The 17,542-nt window shown below is 42.7% G+C and overlaps 1 protein-coding gene across 1 annotated transcript in view; it reads left to right on the top strand.

The window, feature by feature from the left end:
• The window catches only part of mao (monoamine oxidase), a 384,518-nt gene extending 368,532 nt beyond the window's left edge, over positions 1-15,986 (top strand). The window contains exons 14-15 of the mRNA XM_041211760.1: positions 5,341-5,403; positions 15,404-15,986. Coding sequence (XP_041067694.1) covers positions 5,341-5,403; positions 15,404-15,559 — 219 coding nt within the window. The 3' untranslated portion in view covers positions 15,560-15,986. The remainder of the gene's footprint in view (positions 1-5,340; positions 5,404-15,403) is intronic.
• Positions 15,987-17,542: the final 1,556 nt, after the last annotated feature.

The raw sequence follows: 17,542 nt of genomic DNA, 5'->3' as shown, positions 1-17,542 counted from the left end.
ACAATTTATGAACAGTATTTAAAGATTTTTTATGGCTTATTGCGGAGGTGATTTTGATGGCTCACTCGCCCATATTTTCTGTAGTTTGAGGTCACTTTTAATACACCCCACCCAACGGGAATAGCATAAAGTGTTGTGCCTTATTACCCGATCCTTGATGGAGTCCCGCTGTTTTAACTACTGACTGTAGTTAAGTGACTGAGGTGCTCGCTGGCTGCGAATAGGAGCCTCGTGAAGTAATTGAAATTGGATTTTTATTATGTCAATTGGACCATGCTTGCATTTTAACCCTGGGCTGTGTAGGGAATCAGCTGTAGTTTTCTTGCCAGATAAAGTATGCATACCCAATCCAGAATAAGCATGCCACACACCATGTAAGCTTCTGGTTTTATATTTTCTTCATCACAAAGACTGCTTACTTCCACCTTCCATAACGTTACCCATTTCTGTCCCAGTCTTCAGCTTATCTGCTGCTGAAACCCTCATCCAGATCTTTGCCTCTAAACTTGATTATTCCAACATTCTCCTGGGTGGCCTCACATCTTCCACCCTCCATAAACTTGAGCTCATCTAAAAGTCTGCCTGTATTCTAACCCACACCCAAGTCTCACTCACTTTTTTAACCCCTGCTTTTCTTTGACATACATTGACTCCCAGTCCACCAACACCTCAATTTAAAAATTCTCATCCTCATGTTCAAATCCCACTATGGCCTCACCTCTACTTATCTCTGGAACCTCCTCCAGTCTTCAATACTCTGTCTCCTTCAATCCTGTCTGGACTTTGTGTCTCCTCCATTCCTTTGCCTCACCATTGACGACAGTGTCATCAGTCATTTAGGCCTTAAGCTCTAGAATTCCTTCCTTAAACCTTGTCTCCCCCTTTAAGATTCCCAATCCCCTTTAAGACTTACGTCTTTGACCAAACCTGTAATCTCCAATCCTAATATTCCCTTTTTTGGCTTGGTTTAAATTTGCTTGTCTTGTTTTGCTCCTATGAAACACTTAGTGATGTTTTCCTATGTTAAAGGTGCGATATTTAAATGCAAATTGCTGATTATTTTGTACTTTTACCACCCAACATACTTAGATACTTAGTAGAGGATCTATGTTAGGGTGGGTGGAAATACTAACTAAATAGTCCCAGAGATCAATGTTGTGAACACTACTATTGCTAATTTATAGCAAGGATATGGATTAAAAAACTCAATTAAAATGGTTAAGTTTACCGATGCTGCCAAAGGCGGATGAAAATATATAAGGAAATATGTAAAATGACAGTTGAAATGTAGTTATAGTAATTATAAAGAATTGCACAAAGAAAAATTGGTTTGACGAGCACTTGATTCTGATTATACCTCTGTGAAGGAAGCTTCTTGTGACCTTTTTGTACATTGAAGACATTAGATAAATACAAGTTGTTGTTCACCTCCTTTTGAATACTGAGAAGTCTAAGTCACTCCGGTCCTTCCTCATAACTCCAAGCCCTGACTCACATCACAGCTACGGATGATGTTAAAAAGGACTTAGATGGTCTGAGCTGACCTGACATTAAAAGTGTCCATCAAAGCAGCAATGAACAAAACCCATAAAATGTTGAACTGTGCAGCCAAAACAGTAGAATAAAAATCAGTACGTGATCTGTCTGTGTAGTTTAGCCAGCCTGGCTACAATGATAAAAGAGGAACCAAGAGAGGGAAGTCCCACCAACTAGAAATGAAGGAGCAGCATTGGCAGGGCACTTAACGGTTTCAAAGACTATTGAGAGGTCAGAGAGGACAAGCGGAGAAAGTGCTCCATGGGCATAGTCAGAGTATATCATTTGTGTCCTTGAGGCTATTACAGTATAGAAGTAAAAGCCCGATTAATGAAATTTAAATATGGAGTTGCGAAAAAGTGGGCATGGAGAAAATTAAATAAGATAGTAAATGGTATGAAAGACCAATTGGATGCTGCAATGGATATTTCTGGACGGATCAACTTGGATGAAACAAATAGCTCTCTCAAAGGTCTAAACCAGTCCATGCTTAACAAGTTTTAATACGGTAAAGTCTTGCCATTCGCTGGGGTTACATTTCCATGAAATCTCGCAAATGGCGAAATCACGAACGGGGAACATGCTTTTTGAAGGGACTCAATTAGCGAAGCGATGACAGTACTGGACTCTTCAGGAAAACTGTGGTGCAATATCTGTATAGGACAGATGGGGGAGCCTCAGAGCAATACATTGGTGAAAATTTAGTATTGAATAGAGCTGTTATTGCAGCTCTGGACCCAGTAATTTGAGTTAATCCCTTCGTTTGGGCTGCACTTCCAACTGGAACCATTCCAGTCTCTGCTCTGTCATGGCTGCAATCTCCCTGAGGAAAGAAGAGAGAGGGAGAGAAAAAAACATGGATAAATGAATATTGCTCACGCGATGGGTGATGCTGTGTACAAAGTAAAAATGTGAACGAAGAAATCGCAAACGGTGGAATTTACTGTAGTAGATTAACTTCATATATTCTGTGAGGGACCAAGACCTCAACCAGTATCTTTGTTAAATAAAACATATAGAGATATGCTCATTGCTTTGCTGGACAAAGACCTAAAATGGCTGAATATATGTCTGTTTGTGACCTTAAACAAAAGAAGCTACCTGGCAGTATTGAGGAAACTCACACATCGTTATCCCTGAAGACCCACTAACGACCCCCTGTGGGCTGCACGGACCAATTCAAAGAGTTGTACGAAGGCCATCTGCATTTCATAACCCAGGCTGGCCAATGGGAGTCTGCTCTTCTGCTAAGACAAAGGGCCCGACAACCTTCCTTTTAATTCTTAATGGTTCTGAATATTTAAAGATCTCGGGGACCCAGATGAGGGATACACGTCCTTTGTCAAAGACAATGTATAGGGTGGGAGTCATGCAACATGGGTTTCTGGCTGTGGAACCAATAATATTGTCTTGCGGAACAGCAAAGTCTCTGCCTGCCTTTTCACCATCTTCTGGAAATTCTGTACCATCACCTTCAAGACTCATTCATCTCTGCATGACTATCTCATCACGTGAAGTCAACACCACCGGAAAAGTGAATTATCCAGAATCGGTTTTCAGCTCATGGACCTCAGTGAAGGAATATCTCATTGGACTTTGATTCTGGACTCTGAAACTCATGTGAAACAATGTTTCTTTACTCTGTGGTCTCTGCACTCTAAATCTTTATTTTCTCTATCCCTCTTTTACTATATGAATGGAAAGGAGGCAATGTTGCGACCCTCCTCCCACGTTTTGAATTTGTGCAAATTAACTCTTTTGAGTTCACCTTATTCCCATATTGCTGTGGGGTTATAGATAGAAAATTGGATCACACCAAAACAGAAGGGTTGGGAAATATCCTACTTCATATAAAGGAGAAAGCAAATCAAAAACACCTTTTCTGTTTATGGACAGGTGGTGAGAGGAGGAATTCCTTTATTCTCTCATGTGATGTAGGCATTGCCAGCATTGCGAATTGCCCTAGAACTGAGTGGCTTGTTCAGTCATTTCAGAGGGCAGTTAAGGGTCAACCTATTGCTGTAGATCTGGAGTCACATGTAGGCCAGACCTGGTAAGGATGACAGATTTACTTCTCTAAAGGGCAAATTAGTACTGTTTAAATTAACCCCCCCCCCCCCCCCCCCCCCCCCCCTCCTCCCCACCACCCCGGTCTGAAACAATTCTTTGATAGTCAGTGGTGTAATGAGAAATTTGAATTCACATATTACTAAAAGGGTTTAATCTGCTATTCATTAAAGAAATGGGTTTGTTCTGCAAAATAGTCCAATATAATTCAAGAAAATAGTGTTAAATTCTATTTTTAGTCTTTCACTGAAGATTTGAATTTTATGCATGTTACTCTGATTGAGCTTCCCAATGAATATAATCTTTAAAATATAAACACATTAAATTATAATGTCAATAGAGGGTCAATATAAAGAATTTTATGAGTGGATCCTTCATTCTACTATCAATCTCCTTTCATTAGCAGTTTTGATCACTATTGTAACCAGTGGACCAAGTTTTTCTGTGTCATGCTTCAACTGAGGGAGGGAGATTTTCCAGGTTGTCTAGCTGCCTTCAGCCTGGGGATGTGCTAGCTGTCAAAAGTTGCTCCACGGACAAATTCACTGCTACTTTATCATTGCATAATTTCCAATTTTATAGCATGATGTCTAATTTGAAAGTTATTGAAATGCATTTAAAATCTGACTTGAAGGTGATCCTGGTTCCTGAAAGATGACTTTCAGTTTACATTGCTATTTGACTTGAAAATAAGATTGTCAAAGAAAGAAATGAACTTGCTTTTTAGTAACATATGAATTCAAATTCCTCATTACACCACTGACCATCAAGGAATTGTTTCAGACAAAGGCCATCTGCATTTCATAACCCAGGCTGGCCAACAGGAGTCTGCTCTTTTCCCATTCCCAGGATTTTCCAAAGTGCTTCAGAGCCAAAGAATTACTTTAAGAAGGGTACTTAAAGCTTTTCTGTAGGCAAATGGAGAGCCCATTTGTATACAGTAAGGTCTAATCAAAAACAATGAGAAAATGACTAATTAATCTGGTTTGATGATATTTGATATTGGCCAGGATGCTCCTCTTTTAATGGTGCTAGGGAATCTTTTACATCCACCTGCATATGTAGATTGGGCTTTGGTTTAACATGCCATCCGAAGGCACCTCCAACTGTGCAGCACTTCCACAGTATTATAATGAAGCATCAGTTTAGATTATATTCTCAAATCCTGTATTAAAGTTTTAATCTGTAATCTCCTGACTAGAGGCGTGAGTGCTACTACTCAGCTAACCTGGCAGAGTTTAACTGTAATTTTGTCCAACCTCCAACAGAAATACATCATAATTAAAATACTTAGGACAACTTTCTTCTGTTCCGAGGATATAGCCTGCTTATTTACAGTTCTTTCCCTCAGTGACACCACATATTAGCACATGCTACTATTTTCTGATATGTGCTGGTAGGAGGTGGTACTCCTGCTGCCGTGAGTACTTGGGAAAATTATCGTCATATAATCTTGGTGAGGCTCAAGGGATTAGGGAATAGAAATGTCCTGGTGATAGTCTCTAATACAGGAAGGGTAGAAGTGTTGCCCTGGTGATGCAGATAAGAAGTTAATGCAGGTGTGTTGATCTAACTTTACATTATTGCCTATTTCAATAGTATTTGATATCAGCAGTTAGTTGGCAAATTTCAGATAACTTGTAGCTATCAGCCAGTTCTCTGTTCCTAAGAGTAAATCCATTATTGGGAAATATGCAGAATTATATCTTAATAAATTAACTCATTTTTTTCCTTCAGATCCTGCATGAAATGGGAAAGATTTCGAAAAGTGAGATCTGGCAGGCTGAACCAGCATCTTTGGTAAGTTTCTGAACATTTCTGTGATGCCGCTTGTGTTCTGTCTATGGTCACATGGACTTGCTGCTAGAGGCCAACCGATAATTGCAACATCACATTTTACCTGTCAGTCTTTATGTTCATCAACTGGGACCTCCAGCTGTTTTTAAATAAATTGTTCTGTACATTGTTAAAATAATTAGTACTATACTAGCATTGATGCAGATGTAGATGGTTCAGTCAGTTGTTTTTGTCATGTGCACATGCTTGTGTGCTAATAAGGTGATTTTACAATCTTCTTTTACCACCTCATGATTTCCACATGGAAGACTTCCCGATTCCACTAAAATTGCCATCCTTAACCATTTAGCAGTTCTTCTTCCATTAACTCTTTTTATAACTTCTCAGATATCATTCACCTGTATTTCACTCAAGTCTCTACTGCCTTAGTTTCCTTTTTTTTATTGTTATATGTAATCTTAATTAAAACCTAAGAAAAGATTAGTCAATTAAAAATCTGTGCTTATTGGTTGCTCCATTATCTTGTTGTGACAACATTCAGGCTTCGTTGCTAAGTGGCAAGTAACATTCACGCCATACAAATGCCAGGTAATGATCATCTCCAACAAGAGAGAATCCAACCATCTCCCCTTGACATTCAATAGCATTACCATGGCTGAATCTCCCACTATCAACAGCCTGGGGGTTACCATTGACCAGAAACTTAACTGGACCAACCATATAAATACTGTGGCCACAAGAGCAGGTTAGGGACTGGGAATTATGTGGCAAGTTACTCACTTCCTAACTCCCCAAAGTCTGTCCATCATCCATAAGGCTCAAATCAGGAGTGTGATGGAATACTTTCTATTTGAGTGCAGCTCCAACATGTCAATTCAAGAAGTTTGACATCATCCAGATCATTGCAGCCCGCTTGATTGGAACCCCGTCCACCACCCTAAACATTTACTCCCTCCACATTTACTCACAGTGGCACCAATGTGTACCATACACAAGATGCACTGCAGCAACTCGTCAAGCCTCCTTCAACAACACCTTCCAGCTGATTTGTTGCAAGATTTTGTAACTTTGACCTTGTGAGTCCAGTGTACATGTGTTAATCAGTCTCAGCTGTACGAGGAACCCGCACCAATGCAATTTAAAAGGCAACCATCCAACTTGCAGTATGGTGCTTTTACCTTCTGCTGTGGCAAACTTTGTGAAAGTATTATACCTTGTTTTTAGAGATCTTTTGATGAGCTAGTGAGAGGCCAATGGATTTTGACACCTGTATCTGCCAAAATTCTGCAACAGTTACAGGGGATGTCATTGCAGTGCCTCTGCAATGACAGCCATTGGAGCTTCCTTGGCCAGCATGACCGACAAACAGAGTAGTAGTTGCAGAGAGGGGAAGATAGGAGAAGAGGGAGGAGGAAATGCGCTCTCTGTAGAAGGCTCTACCCCCTTATATGTTCTCAGAGAGCACTTCCCATACCTCCACTTTGCACAGGAGCAATACTTCAAGTGACTCTGATTCAACTAAGTGGTGATCATGGAACTGTGCCACTTCCTTGAAGAGGACCTGCAACCTCACAACAGGGCAAGGATGGCAATGGTCACAGTCTTCTACGTGGCTGGATCATTTCAGGCAGGAGCAAGGTGACATATCAAACATCTCCCAGTATACCATCTGTCACTGCATTTGGAAGGTGATGAAGGCCTTACTCGTGAAGAGATGATTACAGGATGAATGGGCACATGGATTTGCCGGGATGGTGCAATTCTCAAGGTTGAATGGAAGTGTTGATTATACATGCACGACTCCATTGTCAACAAGGAGAAATACAGGGTTACCATTCCATCAGTGTGAATTTGGTGTGTGGCTATGCACAAAGCATGTTGATGAATGCCATTATCCTGGCAGCAGCCACAATGCCTTCATTCTGAGGTAGGTTGGCATTCCTGCTGTCTTCATGCTTCAAAGCAGAACCAAAGCACATATACATCTGGCTGATTAGTCTTCTCCCCGTCCCCCATCTGAACAGGCTAGGACAGCACATGTTCAGTGAAAGCCATGCAGCGTCATGGAGCAGACTATCAGCATTCTAAAGCACACTTTGCCTGGACCACCTGATCGGAGCCCTGCCATACATGCTGGAGCATGTATCCCAAGTTTGTGGTGGTCTGTTCCATCCTCCACAATATTGCTATCGTGAGGATACAGCTATTGCAACCAGATATCTGGAAGCCACCTTAAGGGGTGGAGGAAGAGGCAAGGGGTCTGCAGCTAGGTCCCTGCACTCCAGATGGGCTGTCTGAGAGTGTCTGATCAGACTCTGCTTCTCAGGGAAACATTCCTTCACCACCATGGCTCCACTATTCCTCACCTTACAACCCATGTGGGACACCTCTTCACTGCATCCCCTTGGTTAAGATCCTGCAATAAAAGTCACCAACAATAATGTTTTCATACATCTTTATCCAAAAATAGATACTTATACAAACAAAACTGCATTCCCTTACTCTTCATCTGTGTGTCTTTGCCTGCCCTATTGCTCCTACACAGTGGCTGCAACAGGTCTGGTAGAATGGGGAGAGACTGCAGATGACCTTACCAGATAACCTCGAGCAACTCTGGGCCTGGAAAACCTGAATTCAGAACATACCATTTTGGCATAGGCAGCAACAGTCCGGGCTGGCTGACTGAGGGCCAACAATAAGGGCACTGGCAAAGTGGCAGTGTGGGAAGATAAGTGTTCTCATCATGCGAGAGGTTAGCAGATTTATGCTCCAAGCTGCCTCTGTCACTCCAGGGCACCATCTCATCAATCCTAGTAGCCTGCTGGAGGACAAATTGCTGTAATGCAGCGAGAGCCTGTAAGCCCCTTGGAGCACTGAGATCTACAGCCATTCTGAGCCTGCATGGCAGCAAGTATGGATCTCATTACCTCAGTCTCAGCTTCCAATGCAATCCTGAGATGATGGGATAACTTTTGCCTGTGCTCTGAAGGAAGCTAAGAGAGCGGCCAGCAGACACTGAGTCATGGCAGGGACCGTAAATGCTGTCAAGGAGTTGGCCACCACTTCCACTGTGCAATGGATGGGTTCCAAGCTTGCATGATGCCCTGTGTCAAGTTGGAGCTGGACTCCATGCTCCTTGACAGGGCTATCTGGCAGACCTGCCAATGCACCAAGTATCATGGTGCGCATGACCATCAGCTTTTACTAAGTTGGCCTATCAATGTTCTCATCCAAGTCCTGTGCCGCAGAACTCGCCTGTGGCCTGACCTTCTGGGAATCTGGCACAATAAACTATCTTTTATCCCCCTTGGCCTGGAGGCTATCCACTCTTTTCCTGGTGACTCACCAGACTCAGATCCTGACTCTATACTAGCTTCTAAAATTTGTACAGTGCCTGGTATATGTGCGTGTCAAATCAACTGCTGCTTTTTCAGAGGTCTGGTGGAACTTGCTTTCTCTCTGCTGGGGCAGCTGTAGCTGGGCAGATTTTTGGGTGTCTGAAATCATAAAATCAGAGGGGAAGGATTCGGATGAGGAAGGGAGGTGGACTGGAAAGCAAGAGTTTTATAGTCACACCATCAACAGTTTGCACTTCATGCCGTGTAACAGGATGAGGGTTATATGGAAGTTGAGGAACATAACCGGCATCCTCAATGTTATCGGCAATGATGGATGCAGTGGTCTCTGTCGTATCTGGATCCATGACTGGGAGCACCATCCCCTGCATAGGGCTCGGGGACACAGACATGCTGATACAAACTTATGGACTTCCCACTGCTTCTGCTCTGCTCATTTTTATTTAGTGCTATCTTGTCCAAGAAGGAGAAGAATGTCAGTGATTGTATTGCACTGTATTTGAATGATGTACCTGGCACAGCTGAATAGCTGGAAGTATGTGGAGGCATCAAGTGTTGGGTGTGAGACTGGTATCATTGAGTGTGTGATGATGAGGTAGAGTAGTAAATGTAGAGCCTGAGTTGAGAGTGCTAGAGATTGTTGCTGGATGAGTTGTAGAGTTTGGTGAGTGGGGGAGTTAGATGAGGAGGGGAAGGAGTTGCTCCTTTGCTTTTGCTTTTTCCAATGTTTTCACTCTGTAGAAATTGGTTCTTTGTCTACAACAGAGAAAGAAGCTGTTTAGCAAGCATCTGATAAGTGGTTAAGGTCTATTCTGTTCCTAAAGTTTAAAATAGTGCAGGAACTGGTGGTAAGGCTAAAAATATAGTTTTTTAAGAGGAAATGAATAAAATAACGTGTTTTAATTAACATTTTTATTAAGGATGGCAGGACAGGTGATGTGACAGGGCTACAGCATGTGGGATCTCCTGGATGACAGTGTGGTCCAGGGCAAACACGTCTTCAGGAACTGCCTGCAGCTTGGAGCTTCGCATCAGTGTCATTGAGCTGGGGGCTGAGACACTGCAATGCTTCGGGGAGTGGGAAAAGTTACCTGGATGCTTTGTACCAGGAGGCAGTCACACCCCTTAGGATAAGGTCTTTTGATTTGGTCAGTGGTCAGGAACAGGAGAGTGTGACTGCAAGTGAGGGAGGTAAAGGGACCCAGAGGGCAGGAGTGCAGGAGCTTCAGCAATTGTCCAACAAATTTGAGCTTCTCACAGCTTGTTTGGATAAGAGTGGGGCCTGCAGGGTGGATGAGCTAACTGACCATGGTGCTGTGGTACAGGAAGCCATTCAAGCGAAGGGAGCAAAAAGGAATGCAGTGGTAGTGGGGGACAGTATAGTGAGGGGGGTTGACACTGCTTTCCATGGCAAAGAGCAAGAGTCCAGACAGTTGTGTTGCTTGTCCTGTGCCAGAGCTCGGGACATCTGCTGAGGGCTGGAGAGGAACACAGGGAGTGGGACGATCCAGTCACTGTGGTTCATGTAGGTACCAACAACATAGGCAGGAGAAGGAAAGAGGCTCAGCATTGTTCGTACGAGGTGCTAGGCACCAAATTAAGCAGAACCTCAAAAGGTAATAATCACTGGATTATTACCTGAGCTGCGTTCAGATTGGCACAGGGCATGTAAGATTAGGGGAATGGTGTGGGAGAAGTGTGTTCTGGTTCATGGGGCACTGGCACCAGTGTTGGGGAAAGTAGGGGTTGTACCATTGGGACAGTCTACACCTGAACTGTGCTGGGACTGTTGTTCTAGTGGACCACATAACTAGGGAAGTAGAGGGGGTTTTAAACTAAATAGTGGGAGCAAGGGATCAAATTTGGGAAGATATGGAAAATCAAAGAGGCAATGAAAGATTGAAAGATATTAATAAGGAAATGATACATGGACCATGAAAAGAAGTGAGAGAGAGAGAGTACAATTCTAAGAGTAAAGGCTAGAGGCTACAAAAAGTGATAAGGACAAAAATAAAGGCTCTGTATCTGAATGCACATAGCAGTCAAAACAAAACATGAACTTATAGCACAAATAGAAATAAATAAGTATGAGCTGATAGACATTACAGAGGCATGGCTGCGGGATGACCTAGATTGGGACCTGAATATTGAAGGGTGCATGACATTTTAGGAAGGACAGGAAGCTAGGAAATGGTAGAGGGGTAGCTCTGTTAATTTATAATGGTATTAGTGCAATAGAGAACAATGGCCCAAGTTCAGGAAACCAAGACGTATAAGTGGTTTGGGTAGAGATAAGAAATGGTAAAGGCAAGAAGCCACTTGTGGGAGTTGTAACAGGCCCCTTAACAGCAGCCACATGGTAGGACAGGGTAAAAAGGAAAAAATAATGGGAGCTTGTCAAAGGTACAGTGATAATCATGGGGGTTTTAATATACATATAGACTGGAAAAATCAGATGGGCAAAGGGCTAGATGAGGAGTTCATATAATGTTTACAGAATAGTTTTATACAGCAGCACATTCTGGAGCAAACCAGACAACTGGCTATACTAGACCTGGTATTGTCCAATGAGATAGGATTAATTAATGACCTCACATTGAGGCACCCCTAGGTAGCAGCATCCCTAGGTAGCAGCAATCATAATATGATTTAATTTTACATTCAGTTTGAGGGAAGGAAGAGTAGGTCCAAGACTAGCATTTTAAACTTAAATAAGGACAGTTATGAGGGCATGAAAGTAGAGCTAGCCAAAGTAAACTGGCAAATTAGGTTAAGGGATAGGCAAATAGAGATGCAATAGCAGATATTTAAGGGGATATTTCAGAATACACAGAATAGATACATTCCAACAAGAATGAAAAATTCCAAGGGGAGGACCCCCATTTATTGTTAGCCAAGGGGAGAATTGTTGGCTCGGTGAGCAGGGGTAGGGCCCTCCCACCGAGGTCTAAAATGATACGGAGTGATGTCAGGCATGCAATCCGACGTCACCGCGTGTCATTTAGATTTTCAGTTCAGTGAGCGTGCAGCTGACTCGGCTGCACGCCCAACGAACTGTCAAAGGCCTGTTAAGGCCATTAATTAATTAATTAAGGCTATTGAGAAAGCTGCCTGTGCAACCTTAAGGTTGACAGGCAGCGAAGAGCCCAGGCGACCTTCACATTTTTCATGGAATCTCATCCATGAGTGGGATGAGGTTTCATGAAGGGTTTATAAATTAAAAATATTTTTTCATTTAAGTTCGTTGACATGTCCCAGCTCATGTGACACTGTCACTTGAGGGGACATGTCTTAACTTTTTTTAATTAAAACTTTTATCTCCTTGAGGCACCTCGGGGAGATTCCTGCCCTCTTTTGCACACATGCGCGAAAGACCACACTCCCAACTCAGGGAACAACCCCCCAGCCTGCACAGGGAGTGCTCAGCGCTTCCGAGTGCGTGTCACGCTGGGTGGGCCTTAACTGGCCTGCCCACGTAAAATGGTGGCGCAGACCCAATTGGGGGGCAGATTGGGCCCGCGCTTGCACAACCCCCCTTAATGGGGGGAAAATTAGCTCGTAAAAAAAGTTAAAGATAATATCAAACTTAAAGAGGAATATAAAAAACAGCAAAGAATGACTGAGTAAAATATTAATAAGAAGGGAAGAAGTAGGGTACAAGAGAAAGCTAGCTAGAAATATAAAAACAGATGGTAAGAGTTTCTATAGATATTTTAAAAAATAAGAGCTAACAAAGTGAGCGTTGATCCTATAGAAAGTGAGTCTGGGCAATTCATATTGGAAAATAAGGAGATGACAGATGAATTGAACAGGTAATTTGCATCGGTCTTCACTATAGAGAATACAAGTAACACCCCAGAAGTAGCTGTCAATCAGGAAGTGGAAGGGAGGGAGGAACTCATGAAAATTACAATCACCAGAGAAGTGGCACAGAGCAAATTGTTGAAGCTGCAGGCTGGTAAGTCCCCAGGTCCTGATGGACTTCATCCTAGGGTCTTAAAAGAAGTGACTAGTGAGATAGTAGATGCATTGGTTTTAATTTTCCAAAATCCCAAGATTCGGGGAAGGTTCCATTAGATTGGGAAATAGCAAATGTAACTCCATTATTCAGAAAAGGAAGGGAGACAGAAAGTGAGAAACTACAGGCCAGTTAACATCTGTCATGGGGAAATGTTAGAAGCTATTATTAAGACATTATAGCAGGACACTTGGAAAAGTGCAAGGTAATCAGGCAGAGTCAACATGGTTTTGTGAAAGGGAAATCATATTTAACCAATTTATTGGAGTTCTTTGAAGGAGTTGCATGTGGATAACAGGGAACCAGTGCCACATCAAAGGTGATTGCAGAAAATAAAAGCTCATCGAGCAGGGGATAGCATATTGGCATGGATAGAAGATTGGCTAGCTAACAGGAAAGTAGGCATAAATGAGTTATTTTCTGGCTGGCAAGATGTAACGAGTGGTGTGCCACAGGAATCAGTGCTGGAGCCTCAACTTTTTACAATTTATATAAATGACGTGGATGAAGGGATGGATGGGATGGTGGTTAAATTTGCTGATGACGCAAAGATAGCTAGAAAAGCAGGTTTTGAGGAGGACATAAGGAGGCTACAAAATTATATAGATAGGTTAAGTGAGTGGGCAAAGACCTGGCAAATGGAGTACAATGTGGGAAAATGTGAAATCGTCCATTTTGGCAGGAAAAATAAAAATAATTACATTATCTAAACTGAGAGATTGTAGAGCTGTGAGATGCAGAGGGATCTGGGTGTCCGTGTGCATGAATCGCAAATGGCTCTTATGTAGGTACAAGTAATTAGAAAAGCTAATAGAATGTTATTGATTATTGCAAGGAGAATTGAATACAAAATAGGGAGGTTATGCTTTAGTTATACAGGGCATTGGTGAGACCACACCTGGAGTATTGTGTAGTATTGGTCTCTTTATTTAGGGAAGGATGTAAATGCTTTGGAAGTAGTTCAGAGAAGGTTTACTAGACTAATACCTGGAATGGGCAGGTTGTCTTATGAGGAAAGGTTGGACAGGCTAGGCTTGTATCTGCTGGAGTTTAGAAGACTAAGAGGCGACTTGATCGAAACATACAAGATCCTGAGGGGCCTTGACAGGGTGGATGTGCAGAGGATGTTTCCTCTTGTAAGAGAAACCAGAACCAGGGGTCACTGTTCAAAAATAAGGGGTCACCCATTAAGACAGATGGGGAGAAAATTTTTTCTGTGCATCGTGAGTCTTTGGAACTCTCTTCCTCAAAAGGTGGTAGAAGCAGAGCCTTTGAATATTTTTAAGGCAGGGTAGATAGCTTCTTGATGAGCAAGGGGGTGAAAGCTTATGGGGTAGACGGGAATGTGGAGTTGAAGTTATAATCCGATCAGCCATGATCTTATTGAATGGCAGAGCAGGCCCGAGGGGCTGAGTGGTCTACTCCTGCTCCTAATTCTTATGTTTGTATGTGAGTGATAGGGATGTGGCATATTAGACAGTGCGAGAGGTTAGCGGTGTGGTGGGTAGGAGATGTTCCTTTGAAGATGCATTCACTGACCTTGACTACCCAGGTGAGGTCATTGAACATTCCCCAGGATTACTTCCAGGTCCTCAGTGTCAGAGTCCTTGCATTACTTCATGGCCATCTGTGGGACAGTTTTTCCGTCACTGGAAATCACATGTAGGGACTCCTGCCCAACTTCTTCCAGTTACCTTACCATCATAAAACAAAAACAAAAACAGAATTACCTGGAAAAACTCAGCAGGTCTGGCAGCATCAGACCTGCTGAGTTTTTCCAGGTAATTCTGTTTTTGTTTTTGTTTTGGATTTCCAGCATCCGCAGTTTTTTTGTTTTTACCTTACCATCCTGCTTGCTCCAGCGGTTTCCATTAAATTCTGCCCTCTGTTTCTAGTTGCAGTATTGACAGTTAGCAGCAACTTTCTTTCTGCAAGCACTGCTCCCCTTTTAGAGGGACAGACTGCCTTTAAGAACTTCAGGCTAGCTGGAACACCTACTTTTGCATGCTGCTAAGCCACTTTTTGAGCTTGCAGCCAGCCAGCAACTCAAGCTGTGTCATCTACGTGCTACAATCAGGCAAATGAGGAGGCAGAATGAAATTTGCATGCAGCCAGCCACATAGATGGGCATGAACAGATCACATGGTGTGATCTCTGCATCAGAAAAGATTGCAAACCACTATTTGGGCAGGACACCTTTTGACGCTTCTTATTCCTGCATTAAACTTGATTGTCCAGTATTGGCTTTATACCTGACGCTGTTAACTTCTTCACATTCAGCTTTTTCATATGACAAAACAGAGCCCCTGGGAGAACAACAGCCTGGGTTTGTTTGATTACCATTTTGTGCTCTCTCTCTCTAACACTAAGTACAGTGAAACAATTGGCCTCCTCCATTTTCTAACTTGGCTTGTGTAAACACTGCTAACATGTGGATATATTCTGTACTATGCTGTTGAGAACTCAAGCAAGTAACCTCCAGTTGTGACTTATTATAATTCTGTTTTTGTCTCTTCACGTGTTGTCTTCTGCAGGTTTATCCTCCTGTTTGGGTGAGGCAATGGTTGTGTTTTGAAAATAGCTTTTCAGTTAACTAGGCTCCTGATGTAGATGTAAATGTTTCTTTCAGGATGTTCCTGCTTTCCCATTCAAGACAACATTCTGGCAGAGAAACTTGCCTTCAGTTTCAGGGTGTTTCAAACTTTTTGGATGGTCAACATTCCTCGTCTCTGCATCTGTCATAGGGATCTTTGCATATCAAAAAGGACTGCTGAGAAAGAATTAAGTAGGAGATACTTCGAAGCCAGACCCGTCACCTCTTCCTAAGTGCACAGTTTCACAGTCACTATCTGCCAGCTTTGCTAATCGTCTAAAAATATTTCTGCTCTGCTGATTCATACAATAATTTAGCTTTCCATGAGGAAAACTACAAATGAAAATGTCATTGGGAATCCATGATTTTGCATATATCCGCTATCTTTTGATACAATTTATTTTAAATTTTTCATGATTGTACACGTTACATTGACAAATTCCAGATTTTTGGAAGATACCTTATACAATGCACACTGCTTTTCCTTGATGATTGCATTACTGAGTACATGTGTATTCAAACTTCTACCTATAATTCTGTTTACATTAGCCGAACCTCATTACAGAAGCCATTGCATAATGTGTAGAACGAAGTGTTATTAAAATACCAGCAATCCTCATTGTTATCCATCTTAGTGATACCTTTTTAAGCTCCTAAATTGTATTTAGTGCCTCTGAGATGCATATAGAAAAAAACTAACTTGCAGTAACAAAGGTTTAAGAAAATCACACTAAGTTTTGTACAGGAATACTAGTTGGTGTTGTACATGGTGCTTCACCTCCAAGAACTCTCCATGCTCTACGTGAAAATCTGATCATTTCAGCCAGTAGATTTTAAGGGGAGCGGATTTTAAGGAGTCCGCAAGAGCGGGAAATGTGATGTTTGAGTTAACTTAATTAGGCAGGATGCAGGTTGAGATGTGTAGAGAGAAAATTAGTGGCATGTTTGTGGTGTGTCGAGCCTTACACTGGCCTGTGGTGGGTTTGTACTTGTAATATATTTGCATCCATGAATACTCATTAGCATGAAACAGTTTTTAATAAAGTCCTACCCTCGAGATAAGTCAGCGGTGTGCAAAAATCTTGTGGCACCCATTTCACAATGGTTAAAGGCAGCTTGCACCAGTTCGCTTTCTGCAGCTGTGTGTAAGATCTGTGGTTTTCCACTGATCTTATACGCAATTCCCACGCATCCGCCCTCAGACCTTTCTCTCCCTCCCAGAAACATGATAGGGTCCCCCCTTGTCCTCACTTATCACCCCACCAGCCTCTGTGTTCAAAGAATCATCCTCCACCATTTCTGCCAATTCCAGCATGATGCCACCACCAAACACATCTTCCCTCCATCCCCCCCTGTGGCTTTCCGCAGGGATCGTTCCCTCCAGGACACCCTGGTCCATTCTTCCATCACCCCCTACACCTCAACCCCCTTCCATGGCACCTTCCGATGCACCTGCAGAAGGTGCAACGCCTGCCCCTTTGCTTCCCCCTCCTCACCGTCCAAGGGCCCAAACACTCCTTTCAAGTGAAGCAGTCCTTCACTTGCACTTCCCTCTATTTAGTCTACTGCATTCGTCGCTCCCAATGCAGCCTCCTCTACATTGGAGAGACCAAACGCAGACTGGGTGAATGCTTTGCAGAACACTTTTTGTCTGTCCACAAGCATGATCCAGACCTCCCTGTCGCTTGCCATTTTAACACACCACCCTGCTCTCATGTCCATCCTTGGCCTGCTGCATTGTTCCAATGAAGCTCAACGCAAACTGGAGGAACAGCACCTCATCTTCCAACTAGGCACGTTACAGCCTTCCGGACTTAATATTGAGTTCAACAATTTCAGATCATGAACTCTCTCCTCCATCCTCACCCCCTTTCCGATCCCCCCCTGTTTTTCAATAATTTATAAATTAAAAAAAATATATATTTTTCTTTTCCCACCTATTTTTAAATTTATTTCGATCTATTGTTTTATCTCCACCTTTTAGCCCATTTCGATCCCTTCCCCCGCCCCCCACCCCACCCCCACGAGGGCCATCTGCTACTAACTTGTCCTGCTTGCTACCCTTAATGTCCCCATTACCACATTCCTTAGATAATATCACCACCGTCAACACCCCTTTGTCCTTTTGTCTATGACATCTTTGGCAGTCTCTTCTTTGCCTCCACCTATCACTGG

Source organism: Carcharodon carcharias, chromosome 18 (genome assembly GCF_017639515.1).
Source record: "Carcharodon carcharias isolate sCarCar2 chromosome 18, sCarCar2.pri, whole genome shotgun sequence".
NCBI classification, from domain to species: domain Eukaryota; kingdom Metazoa; phylum Chordata; class Chondrichthyes; order Lamniformes; family Lamnidae; genus Carcharodon; species Carcharodon carcharias.
This window is presented reverse-complemented; position numbering and strand designations above follow the sequence as displayed.